The sequence below is a fragment of the Camelus ferus genome, chromosome 5 (assembly GCF_009834535.1).
Source record: "Camelus ferus isolate YT-003-E chromosome 5, BCGSAC_Cfer_1.0, whole genome shotgun sequence".
Taxonomy (NCBI): Eukaryota; Metazoa; Chordata; class Mammalia; order Artiodactyla; family Camelidae; genus Camelus; species Camelus ferus.
In genome coordinates, this window is record NC_045700.1 from 85,200,721 (window position 1) to 85,213,251 (window position 12,531).

Sequence of the window (12,531 nt, forward strand, 5' to 3'; positions counted from 1 at the left end):
GGGGTTTTTCCCCCTTCTTTTTCTTTTGCCCAATCCTCTCCAGCTTACAGCTGTGACATAATGACCCTTGTGCATTTTGCTTGCTTGTCTGGGGCCTGCTCTATTGATTTCTCGTAGCTACTTAACCCACTCATTCGAATCTTGTTGATTAGTGTGGAGATTCAAACGGATAAGCTGTTTCTCCCTCCCACAGTTTACCTCCTATCCCCCCACACAAGGTTACTGAGGGTATCTGGGGACAGTAACCCCTCTAACCTGAGCCTTTATTCTCTAAGGTATGAATTTGGCAAGCAGATGGCAAAGTCACTTTTTGAATTTTTCTTTCCATTGGTTCAGCATTGTATAAGGAATCGGTAACAAGGTGTTGTTTATTTAGCAAAACCTGATCAACCAGTTAGAAAGGGAAGCGGAGCCTCAGGATCCTGGACATTGCGGTTACTCGAGGTCGCGTGTTCTGTTCAGCCCAGGTAGTGCACCTGCGCGCTGGCCTTCCATTCATATCCTCGCCGTCTCCATCCCAGCCATCCACCCTCGAGGCCCTTTAGCTTTTCCTCTAACAATAATGCTGGTATCACCACTCGCCATTTAATACAAAGGGAAGAAATAAGGAAACAGCTTTTCAGTATCCAGGAGAAAACAGTCAAAAGCACAAGGGGAAATAGTAGAGATGGTGGATTTCCACAAACCTCCATCCAAAGGAGATGGATGGGCCTAGTATGAGAACCCACTTGAGGATCTGACCTAACCCTGCTTCTGGATCTGTTCATGATGGACGTGGGAGGGCGGAGGGGGGTTCCTGAGCGGGACTTTGGGTCTGTGTCAGGCACAACGCGACCACTCCGTGCTGTTAAAGATGGGTTGCGGGTGGGGATGGGGGCTGAGTTCGGGGGATATGGAGGATTCAAAATGGAAAGCCAAAGAAAGGGCACTAAGCCAGGATTCAGGAACCATACTAACTGGGTGATGAGACAAAGCCAGAGACTCCAGACCCACAGCCAACCACAGAGAGGAAGGAGAAAGGAACTGAGGCCCCGGGCGTCTCGCAGGACGCGGTCCAAGGCGAAGTCAGGCCAGGATCCGCCAACCGCACTTCAGCCCGCCTCTCCCGCGGGCCGAGTCCGGGATTGGTGTCCCATCGGTGCCCGGGCGAGTCTCACTGCAGACGAACAAGGACTTCGGCTTCCCGCCGGGCACAGGCCCCGCCCCTCCAAGGCCCCGCCCCGCCCCGCCCGCGCGGGCCACGTGGAAGCCGCCCCTGAACCCCGGGGACAGAAGGGCTGGCGGGATGCGCCCCTGGGCCGGATGCGCTGGGGTAGCCCCCGCCGTCGCTCTGCGCTTTCCTGGGTCCTCCCGGAGCTTTCGCGCGGTCCCCTCAGGACTGGAACTGGTGCCGCCCGCCGCGCCCAGGTGCCTGCGGTCATCGGCTGTGGCTCTCGGGACCCCAAGCCCGGCCGCGGGCACCAGGCCTCCTCGTCCTGCGCCCTTGCTCAAAGCGAAACCGAGAGCCAGGCCACACCGCGCGGAGGCCGGCGGGGACTTGTTCCATCCGGGCCCAGGTGGGGCTGCGGGGAGGCTGCACTATTCCGGAAGGCTTCCTGGCGGCGCGAGCCGGGAGGATGAAACCCTTACTCCCTCTAGACGGAGCTTAGTCTTGGCCCGCCTTTCCCCTTTTAGTGATGATTATTTTCTGACTAACCCGCACACAGCACCCCCCCTTCCCCTTCTCATGCCACTTTGGCTGTGACCTTCCTCTGCTTTAAAACAACCTGTTTCATGAGGATAAGTCTTGGGACTCTTCCACATGTAAAACCGGCGGCCTGGCTCAGTGGGGGTTACTGATTTTCTTAGAGTGACATCATGCGGTAAAGGAAGGACCGCCCAGCGTGTCTTTCAAAGTGCTGATAGATTTTGAAGATTGTGCAGGAGGCCGGGAGTGGGAAGGGAGAAGCCAAAGTCTTTAACCGAAGTTGGAACATGGAATCTTAGGAGTTGAAAGGGACTTCGGAGTTTCTGACTTTACCTTCCACCGAGTCCCAGAAGCCCCCGGGAGGTCTTCCCCCAGCGCTCCCTCCAGACCTGTGCTTAGACTTGGAGGCTAGAGAACCTTATCCAACCTTGACTTTAAAGAGATGAGCCACCAACACCTGAACAGAAAGGGAAGCCGGACCCCTTAAGATCGGGCTGTCACTGCTGAGCCTCAAGAAACGAATCAGATGTTCTATTGCATACCAAACACTCGAAAGTTCAAAAGGAAGATATTTTGCAAAAGGTTGTACGATTTCTGGGTTGTTTAAGACTCCCTTCAACTAAACAGCTGAAAGAATTTTCTGAAGTGCCCCGTGTAGGAATCTGCAGGTCTTACAGGTGGATAAGAGCATACCATGTCAATTTGCTTAAACAAATCCTGGGCTAAAAAAAAAAAAAATCAGCACTTTACAGTTTACTTCTTAGAGAAACTAATACGGCAATGCAGTTCTTTAATTTCCAACAGGGCACTTGGTTGTGGTAGCCAGCCCCGAGGGGGCCCCCAGCAGCCCTTGCCTCCTGCTATAATGCCCATGGTGTAGGGCAGAATCAGGGCAGGTGAGCATGACCAGGAGAAAACGGGGGTGTGACTTCTGAGGCCAGGTCAAAAAAGGCATCTTAAGTTTCCACTTTGGCCTCTAAGATATATCTAATTCTGGATTCAATTTGCTGATATTTTAAATAGGATTTTTGCATTTAAATCACACGTGTAATTTGCCTGTGCCTTTCTTTTCTTGCTCTGTTCTTGTCCTGCCTTAGTGCCAAGGTTATATTAGCCTCATAAAATTAGCTGGATAATTTCCTTCTCTTTGTTAGAAATCGTTTAAGATAGAATAAATGCTCCTTGAAAGTTTGGTAAGACCACCCCTCCTTCCTGGGTAAAATCAGCTGGCCTGGTGGTGTTTGAAGGGGTGTGGAGGACAATGCCAAGAGAACACTTTGATTACAAATTTAATTTCTGTCATGGCTGTTGGTTTATTCAGAACGTCTTTGTCTTCATGGCCAGTTTCTGAAAATCATATATATTTTTAGAAAAATAATTATTTTATCAAAGTTTGTATTTTTTTGGTTTATCAAAGTTTATAATGTTCATGTAATTAAAAGTTTTTCCACTAGTTCTACAGCTGTTTCTTTTTTATTCCCAATATTGTTTGTGTGTATTTGCTTTTACTCTAATTGTTTTCTATTTTCTTATTTTAGCCAAAAAAACTAGCTTTTGACTTTGTTGATAGTCAGTTTCTTTTTATACTTTACTTTCTGCTCCTATTCGTTAAAATTTCTTCCTTCTACTCTCATTATATTTACTTTGTTCTATTGATAGTTTTTTAAATGCTTTATTCATTTGTTTTCAAAATTTTTTCAAAATGTTAATTTAAGTCTACAAAATGTGATTCTAATTATTTTTGCTGCATTTCACAAATTTTGGAATGTAACAAATTTATTATCATCCTAGTCTTAAATATGCTGCAGTTTCCATTGGTGATCTCTCTTTAAATTTATTCACAAATTATTCAGGAATGCATTGAAGAATTTCCAAAAGTGTGTTTATTATTTATTATTTCCTTAGTACTTTTATTATTTATTTATTTTGCTATTTTTTATTCTTGAGTTCTCATCTAATTACAGTATAGCCAGAGAATGAATGTGATCCATGTCCTGTATATTTTTAAATTTGTTTAGACTTTATTACTGTGTTGGTCAGTTTTTCAAGATATTTTTGAAAATTATCCATTACATCAAACTTGTAAATTTCATTTTTATTTCCATATCCTTGCACTTTTTAAAATTATGTAACCAATCAGTATCTCATAGAGATGTGTTAAAAATCTCCCAGTATGATTATAGGTTTGTCTGTTTTCTTTATGTAGGTTAATTTTTGCCTTCTAGATTTTAAGGCTTTTTTTTTTTTTTTTTTTTTGGTGCATACAAGTTCCTGAGAACTATGTAGTCCTCTTATTACTAAGTTCTTTCTTTCTTTATCCATATAATGTTTTTGCCATAAACTGTATTTTATCTGAAATTGATATTGCTGTTCTTAGGGTTATTCTTTTTATTATTTGTATAGGGCAAATTTTTTATCCCTTTAGTTTCCGCTTATCTGAGTGGTTTCATTTTATGTGTATCTCTTATAAGAATACTGTACCTAGTTTTTAAAATTTAATTTAATCATATAATCTCCTCTTTTTTTAATGAGTTTGCTCCATTTTCATTTTTTGTATTATTGATCAATATAAAAATTATTTCTACTCTCTTAGTTTGATTTTTCTGTTTACCATCATTTGTCTTTGTTTCTTTTCTTCCCCCTTTCCTGAATTCTATTGAACTGTAAATTTCTATATTTCCCTCCTTTATGGTTAGGAACCTGTTGATAGTGTTTTTATTTTTGGACTGTTTGCCTTTAGATTTTAAACAGGCATATTAGATCATACATTTTTCTAAATAATTGAAAATGCTCAGTAATTTTATTTTTGTCCTGAACGATAGCAAAAAAGCCTTTAGCACATTTTATCTGCCCATTGACATTACCTCTTCAATTTATTGTTATGTGGAGTTTTAGTTTTGTACTTCTGAAACAAAACAAAGTTGTTTTTTTTTTTTTGAAGTTAATAGTTTTTAAACATTTGCTTACACTTTACCAATGTCTGTGCTACCCCTGTTTTTTTTTTTTTTTTAATTATTCCATATCTTTCCTCTAGGCTGGTTTTTCTTTCAGTGAAGTATATTCTTTGATAATTATTTTAATGACAGTCTTTGCGTGGCATTGGCTCTCTTCATAGCTTTGCATTTCTGATGCACTTCTGATCATAAATTTTGTTTTGGATCCAGAGTCTGTTTTAATTGTTTTCCCTTTTTATGACCTATCTGTCAGTGCTGTGGGTTTGGAGCAAGGGGGACGATTTGAAAGGATAACCTACACAGTCATCTTGACCATAAATCAGAATTATTGGCTATTGAGTTCTTGGTCCTCTGAGGGGAGGATCAATACAATACAAAGCAAGCAAGTATGGCAACTTATCTGAAAGGGACAGGAAAATAATTATGAGTATATGCATATTTCAAGAGTTATTTGGCTTTTCTAATCTTTATCATTTTTTTCTTGGTTCAACTCATACTGATATTAGAGCGATGATGCTTGGTGTGCTGACCTCTGGTGGATTCAGCAAGTGCCTATTTATTACAGTTTTTGGATTTGGAATAGATCTTATTCCTGGAGTTGCAGATTCAAATTCCAGATGGGTTACGTAATGCGTCAAGTGACCCTGTATCTGACAATAGGTCATGATGCCACGTCTGGTAGAACTGAAGCGTACAGTCTCCACCAAAGGCTGAACTCAGAGTTGACAAAACAGACACACAGGTGAGGCCCAGTGTGGGAGCCAGATTGGACCCATCAGTTTGGCCCAACCTTCCATCCACAAGGCTTAACGGAGAGCTTAAACCTCTGTCTGTCTTGAGGTCACACTAACACGTGGTTGGTAAATTAACAACAAATGCTCTTTCCATAATTCACTCTTATTTTCCAAAAATGTAGCAAAAACTCAACAATGCTATAGGGAGTGATTTTGGTCAATTAAAATTAAACATTTGTTGACAAGAGTCAATGGAGAAAAATATTAATCTTCAAGGAAATTCATGTATTATTTCTCTGCTTTAAGCAAAAAACCCATTTATGCTATGTATTGAGACATCGTACAGAGAAATTCGCTACTTTAAAGCATTCAAAGTTACACAAATTTAAATTTTTACATTTTTTTATGCAGGCAACTTGAAGTTTAAGAGTTTAAAATCAGAAACTAGTCCTGATATGCTATAGTTTTACCTGGAGAGCATAAGTAGAGAGGAGAGGAGTCAATCATGTAAGAGTGGAAAGAGCTGTGATTACCTAGAACCACGTGCTTTGGAAAAATCCAAATATCACTTCTGCAAAGGATATTTTGATTAATTTTAATTGCAGTTGTTAAAGGGTGTGTTTTTTTTTTTTCCTTAATTAATGTAAACTTACTAATCCGATTTTTCTCCCAGGATGAGTCTGACATTTCACTCTGCAACTTCAGTGGCTTCTTTGCAGCAACATGGATGGACCTAGAGATCATCATTCTAAGTGAAGTAAACTAGAAAGAAGAAAGAAAAATACCATATGATATGACTCATATGTGGAATCTAAAAAAAGAAAAATGACACAAATGAACTTATCTACATAACAGAAACAGACTCACAGACATAGAAAACACACTTATGGTTACTGAGGGGAAAGGGGATGGGAAAGGATAAATTGGGAGTTTGAGATTTGTGGATACGACTATATACAAAATAGATAAACAAGTTTCTACTGTATAGCGCAGGGAACTATATTCAATATCTTGTAGTAACCTGTAATGAAAAAGAACATATGTACGTATATGTATGACTGAAGCATTATGCTGTACTCCAGAAATTGACACATTGTAAACTGATTATACTTCAATGTAAAAAAATGAAACTTCAGTGGCTTCTTATTTTCAGCCTACCAGTCCCCCCATTGTTCCCTCTGTTTCAACCACCATATTTCTGGCATTCAAGAAAATCTGCCTGCTTCTCTCTTGTGAAGGGCTTTGCCATGTTTCACATGAATGTGAAAAAAATAGAGTGTGGCATCCCCGAGGCAAATCTCCAGTTCAGTCTTCTACAGCGGCCAGGATGCGGGTCTTGGTTCCTGTCCTTCCCTCACACTCTCTTGCCTTGATATGCCTGTTCTCTATTAGACAGGCTGACTCGTAGCCACTCAAGCTTCTGACAACTTCATGGCAGCAGAAGAAACTTGATGAATAGTTAATGTGTGTGTGTGTGTATACTTAAATATACACACATAAGTACATGTACACATACATATACACACATTTTTGATGGCTTGAAATAATTGCCAAGGAGGAATTATTAGATGTAAAATAAAATCCACAAATTTCTATACAGGACCATGACTCAAAGTTTCTTCATTTAAAAAAATTACATGTACTTACAAATTCTAACATGCACAAATGCCAGCTACCTATGACAGTTACATACAAACTTTAATAGCTTTCTAAGACCAGATTTTCAAGTTGTAGTGTATGTAGAAAACTTTGTGGATATTGATAAATTTGAAAATTCCCAGGCCTGCCCATCAGAGGTTCTGATTCGGTCACATAGGGGGAAGTTCCAACAGCAGGGCCTTTTTTAGCCAGCGTCACAGGAGGTTCTGAGAGAGGCAGCTAATAGATGACACTTTGAGAAACTCTCCCATAAGGAATAACAATTTTTCCCAAATAAGGCAACCTCTTTCCTGTTTCTGTACTTATGAAAGATGTGGTTATTCTATAACCAAAATTGTGAACATATAAAATGTAAATTTCAAAATCTTCAGTCTTGCCAATTTGAGGATTATTTAAAATATAATGTTTGCATTTTTAAATTTTATTTTACATGCTCCTTGAAATTATCCTAAATAAATTTTCATTTACAGCACAGCTTTGTCATTTATTAAAATACCTAGGTGGTTTTCTTCCTCCATTAACCAATTTTTAGAAATATTTTCGTTTCCTGTTAGAATACCTTTTGAAAGTGTGCCAACAAGGAATACATCTGAACTTGTTTTAAAAAAAAGCTTGCTATTTTTTTTCCTTGGTATATTTCTACTGGACTTAGAATAGATAATCAAATGCTGAAATTGCCTTGAGTCTGGGATTTCAATTGGACATGCTCCATTATTTTGAGGAGATCAGTATCATATGGACTTTAGGGGAATTCCTTGGGGGGAAGAAAACTGTCTTTTTCCCTCAAACAATGGATGTCAGAATTTGTATGTAACCTTACCTTTTCATAGAACATCTAATCACAGAGGGCTGAGCGAGGCCAACTTTCTACTGGAAAAGTAGAGAAGTGAGATGCTGTGAATCACTTGGACTCCACTGTACCCCACAGAGCCCGACTGACTATGAGCAAGACTAATATAAACGTGGTTTCTTTATGCTGTAGTGATGCAAAAGTTCGATGGGTATATAGCGTCTATAAACATACTTAAGCTGTTGAAAAATATAACGTTATAGGGCCGTAAGACACTTTCAAAACTGAGTCATCCAAGTCCAATGCCTTCATTTTACAGATTGGGTGAGTGAAGCCCAGACTCGCAGGAACCTCAAGACCTCCTTGAGGGTGAGATTGACTCTCATTCATCATCACAAGCCTGTGCATACTCCTTCCAAAAATGTTTGCTTATTTTTTATATTATGCCGCTTCTAATATAATAAAAGTATCAAACACATGAAGTTTGTTGGATGAATAACGAATGAATTAAATGATCACTGGGTTTTTTAGATCCCCCATCCCATACCAGGCCCAGAATAAGACAAGGTGACACCAGAATGACCTTTGGTGCTTTCGGTAGATAAGGGTGGATCTGGTGTATTTTAGTTATTTCAAACAAATACACCCTGAGCTGTTTTCCTATATCTTTACCAACACTGAACAGTATCAATATACTTTTAACTTTTCCATTATAAAAATGGAAAATAGGCATTGCTGTTTTAATTTTCCTTTTTTTTTTTAACTACTTATATTGAGTAGCTTTTCTCCTGGTTATTGGAGAATTGTGTTTCATCTGTGAATCTGGAAAGCACTTCCTTATGGTGTTCTAGCTTTCAATTTGCTGTCAAGAAACAGAATGCATTCTGATGTTTGTGTGAAACATTTCTCCTTTCCTCTCTCTGGAAACTTGTGGGCTCTTTTCTTTGTTCCTAGTATTCTGCAGTTTCATTTCATGATGATATACTTTGGGTTGGATCTATGCTGAGCAGTTGGTTAAGCCTGTTCCATCTGAAAAGTTGCATCATTTGGTCCTAGGAGAGTGTCTTGGAACGTTTTCCCTGACGGTATTTGTGTCTGCTCTCCCACTCTGGAGATCCTCTTATTTGAGATACCCCACCTCCTGGACCATTCCTCCAACTGTTACCCTAAAGAGGGAAAAGAAAAAGACTCCAGTTCTTGTCTTATCTGAATGATAAGAATTCAGACAGGAGACGGAAGGGCTGTGTAGCGGAAGGTTCTAAAGGTTTTGTTAGCAAAAGGAACGTACACCTCCAAGAATGGGCTGATCCAAGGGAGGATGGCAGTGGTCTTTGTTTGCTTCCTTCTGTTACACCCTGGCTTAGAGGTGGTCTCTTGATTGATTGAAGGCTCTTGCCCCTGGAGTGCTTAATCATGTTCGTCCCCTCTTGCGCATGTCCTTACCCACGATGTACATAGAAAAACTCATGGGGGGTGCCTAAGCCCTAATGCTAATTATATTACAATGAGCACTGGGTCATGTCCAGTTAGGTCCTTTTTGCTACCATGCAGTCTTGGCTGTCAAGTTCTAACCGGTTTCTTGCTGGCAAGCATTTAGAGAAAGTAAAGCCCATGTATGCAGAAGGTGGGCATACCACCATCTTCTGGACCATCTTCCTTCTCCTCCACTATATTTGCCCGGTGCCCCCACCTTTCTAACTACCTAACACAATAATCTTTTCTCTCCTATTTTCTCCCTGGTTTCCAGCAGATCTCCTCAACTGCATCTTTCAGTCCTTCTACTGAACCTGTCAGTTCCATGATATTTTTAATTTCTAAGAATCCTTCCTTGCTCTCTCAATACTTTTTGTCTTAGAGCATCCTGTTCATACTCTGTTTCTACCATATCCTCTTTTAGCCCCCTGAAGATGTTGATAGTTCTTTTGAAATTGTCTTCTCCCTGGAAGGTCTCTCCATGACTTCCAAGTAACTTTTCCCTGTCTGTCTTGGTTTCTCATATTAAATGATTTCTTCTTTGGCTGTTGGAATATGAAACCAAAAAGCAGATTGGAATCTCCAAATGCCAAGCCAGAGTCTTGCTATTTCTTTAGGTCACCCCTGACATCAGTATCTTTGTATCTCTCCCTTTAGTCTGCACATCTTCCTTCCTGGAGGAATCCAGTCCATTCTGCTTGGGGTGTGTCTGTCTGGCCACCAGCATTCTGAGAGCTCTGTCGGGGAAGAAGGTTGCAAGTTTCATGTTCAGTGTGTCAATTTTCATGGACCGCTCCTGTTTTCAGCAAAGTATCCTCACCCTCACCTTGTTCTGGTACATTCTGCATTGCTCTCTCCAGGAAAACAAACAACCCCAGTCCAGTTCTAGGGGTGGGAGAGAGCCAGTGAAAAGATTCGGTGGAGATGGTAGAGGGCATATTGAAATTCTAACTTCTTAAACAGATTGGGAACCCGTTCTGTCCAGTTTTTGGCTTCGCCTCTTCATCCACTTTCAAATGTTCTTGATACATCCAATTCCTACAACTTTGAAAGGTCTGTCGTGTAAGTCAGCTTGCTTCTTGATTTCTCTCTGCTCCAGGTTTAGGATTCAGCTTTCTAGGAACTGCTAAGTCAGCGGCCATTATCCACCTGCCTTGTGATCCTAACGTTCGTTATTGCTTCCTCCTGCCCTCTCTGGCCTTGAGAATTTATGCAAAAATCAGCAAAGAAAAACACCTTTATTCTCATTTTTATAGGATTTCAGGAGAGAGTGGAGGTTAAACGTATGTGCTCAACCTGTCATCTTTAACACGTGGTCTCCATTTATTCTTTCAGATAAATTTGAGAACCAGTTTGTTTCGCTAAAAATGCATCTATCGTTAATCCCCTCACTCCCACCAAAGGGCAAACTCTTAGTTTTATCCACTATTTCTTCTCTTGCTTGCTGATCGTTAATTTCTACTTTTATATTTATTATATCCTTTTCCTTTCTTTAGATTTGTTGTGGGGTAATTTTTTTTTAATGTCCTTAAATTAAAAGCTTAGTCTCTTATTTAATAATAAAAATGTTGACTCTTGAATTTTCTTTAGTGTATGACTATGGCCAAAGTCTGTAACTCCTGTTATCCAACATTCCCATTGTCATTCAGTTCTAATGAGTTTATCATTTCAATTTTGCTTTCCTGACAGGAGATATTTAGAAGAGCATTCTTAAGTTTCCAAATGGAATTAATTTTCCTATCTTTTTATTTATTAATGTCTCATCTTGCTTCACTGGCCATCAGAAAAAGTAGAACTGTAAACATTTTACTAACATTTTTGTTTACTTTTTATATTATGCCACTCTATTTTTAAAATTATTTTAATTTTTTTAAATTTTAATTTTAATTTAACCTGTAAAGCTCATAACTACCTTATAAAAAGTAGGTAGCTTAGCCTTGAAGTTTATGTATCATTATAGAGATAATGTTTTTAAAACTATTTCCATGCTTAAAAGTATTCTGTGCTTTTTCTACAGATGGAAGTCCAAACTGTTCATCTGCCACCAAGAGATGTTGGAAAATGAAAATTATTAAGCTTCATTTGTAGAGAAGAGATGTAATGATGAACAAAGAATTTTCAGTTTCTGACATTTAAATGGCATTTTACAGGAAGACAATAGGCAAATATGCTTGAAAGTCAGTTGAAAACAAAGAAATGTCTAAATTCCTTTGATTCTGTTTAATATATCAAATGCTAGGCCTGAAGCACAAAGCAGAATTTTTCCCAAGGTTCACAGAAAATAATTCTGTCTGTCAGTAGGAATTAACCAAGAATGTGGAATCAGAAAGGTGGCAGGTATTAAACAGAGGAAGTAAAAGAGGAGTTAGTCCCCCGTGGCCCTGAGGAGGTGGTCGGAAAGCAAGATGAAGAGGCCAGGAGAGACTGTGACATGGGAGGAGGGGGTCAGACGTGTGGCCAGGTTTCTCTAGGGGCCTTGGCTTGTTGAGGGAAACGTGTGCTAAGATGATGATGGGGCTTCTATTCCCACGTGGGACCGTGGAAGGAGTCTGAGGTGCAGGGCAGCCCTGGTATAACAAGGGACGGCAGTGTAGACACAGCGGGAGAATCTAAATCTGTGGCCTGGATCCACGTTCACATCCTGAGAGGTGAAGGGTGCTGAGTTGACAGCCAGCAGGTCAGGACAAAGGCCGTGGGGCAGATTGCTTGAGCTAAAGCCCGGGTGGAGGATGTGAGTGAGGGTCTCAGCCTCAGTGAAAATTGCAGGGAGGCTGATGAGGCAAGAGGGAGGGGCAGTGGGCCCCAGTGGGTCCCAGAGAGAACAGACTGTGAATTCATCACTTCCAGAGGCCAGACCCAGGCACCAGCAGGAAGCCCAGGGAAGGATAGGACCATCCGCCTCTCAGCAGACCCAAGCGCACTACTTGAAACAGGAAAAAAAAGTGGGGCAAGACTAGAGCCATGTCCCAGGTCTCTGCTGAGTCCCTGGGACACACCCTGCCAAGTGTGGGTCTTGGCTTCATGCGAGAAAGATGTCAGGAGCGAGCCACAGTGAGTAAAGTACATTTATTCAGAGAGATACACCCTCCATAGACAGAGCGCAGTCCACCTCACTCAGAAGGGAGAGCAGCCACGCGGTGCGGGGAGTGTTAGATTTTATGGGCTTGATAAGTCCGTATGCTAACAAGTGGGAGGGTTATTCCAGCTAATTTGGGGAAGGGGCTGGGACTCCCA

At 40.7% G+C, this 12,531-nt stretch overlaps 1 protein-coding gene across 3 annotated transcripts; it reads left to right on the forward strand.

Annotated features, from left to right (window-relative positions):
* The first annotated feature begins 845 nt into the window (after positions 1-845).
* On the forward strand, positions 846-6,198 carry LOC116663884 (proline-rich protein 2-like). 3 transcript variants are annotated; one of them, XM_032480832.1, is made up of 3 exons: positions 846-1,556; positions 2,492-2,583; positions 6,049-6,198. In XM_032480832.1, the coding sequence occupies exons 1-2, from the start codon at positions 871-873 to the stop codon at positions 2,565-2,567; spliced, it is 762 nt and encodes a 253-aa protein (XP_032336723.1). In that variant the 5' UTR covers positions 846-870; the 3' UTR covers positions 2,568-2,583; positions 6,049-6,198. The 3 variants fall into 3 exon arrangements, 2 of the variants coding, with proteins under 2 accessions (XP_032336723.1, XP_032336725.1); XR_004320245.1 differs by lacking the exon at positions 2,492-2,583 and having other exon boundaries at positions 846-2,269; XM_032480834.1 differs by lacking the exon at positions 2,492-2,583.
* Positions 6,199-12,531: the final 6,333 nt, after the last annotated feature.

Excerpts from the sequence above, each read along its gene's own strand:
- LOC116663884 (XM_032480832.1), top strand. The coding sequence starts at position 871 with ATGGGGGCTGAGTTCGGGGGATATGGAGGATTCAAAATGGAAAGCCAA. Across the intron at positions 1,557-2,491 it reads CTTGTTCCATCCGGGCCCAG|GGCACTTGGTTGTGGTAGCC; the intron begins GTGGGGCTGCGG and ends AATTTCCAACAG.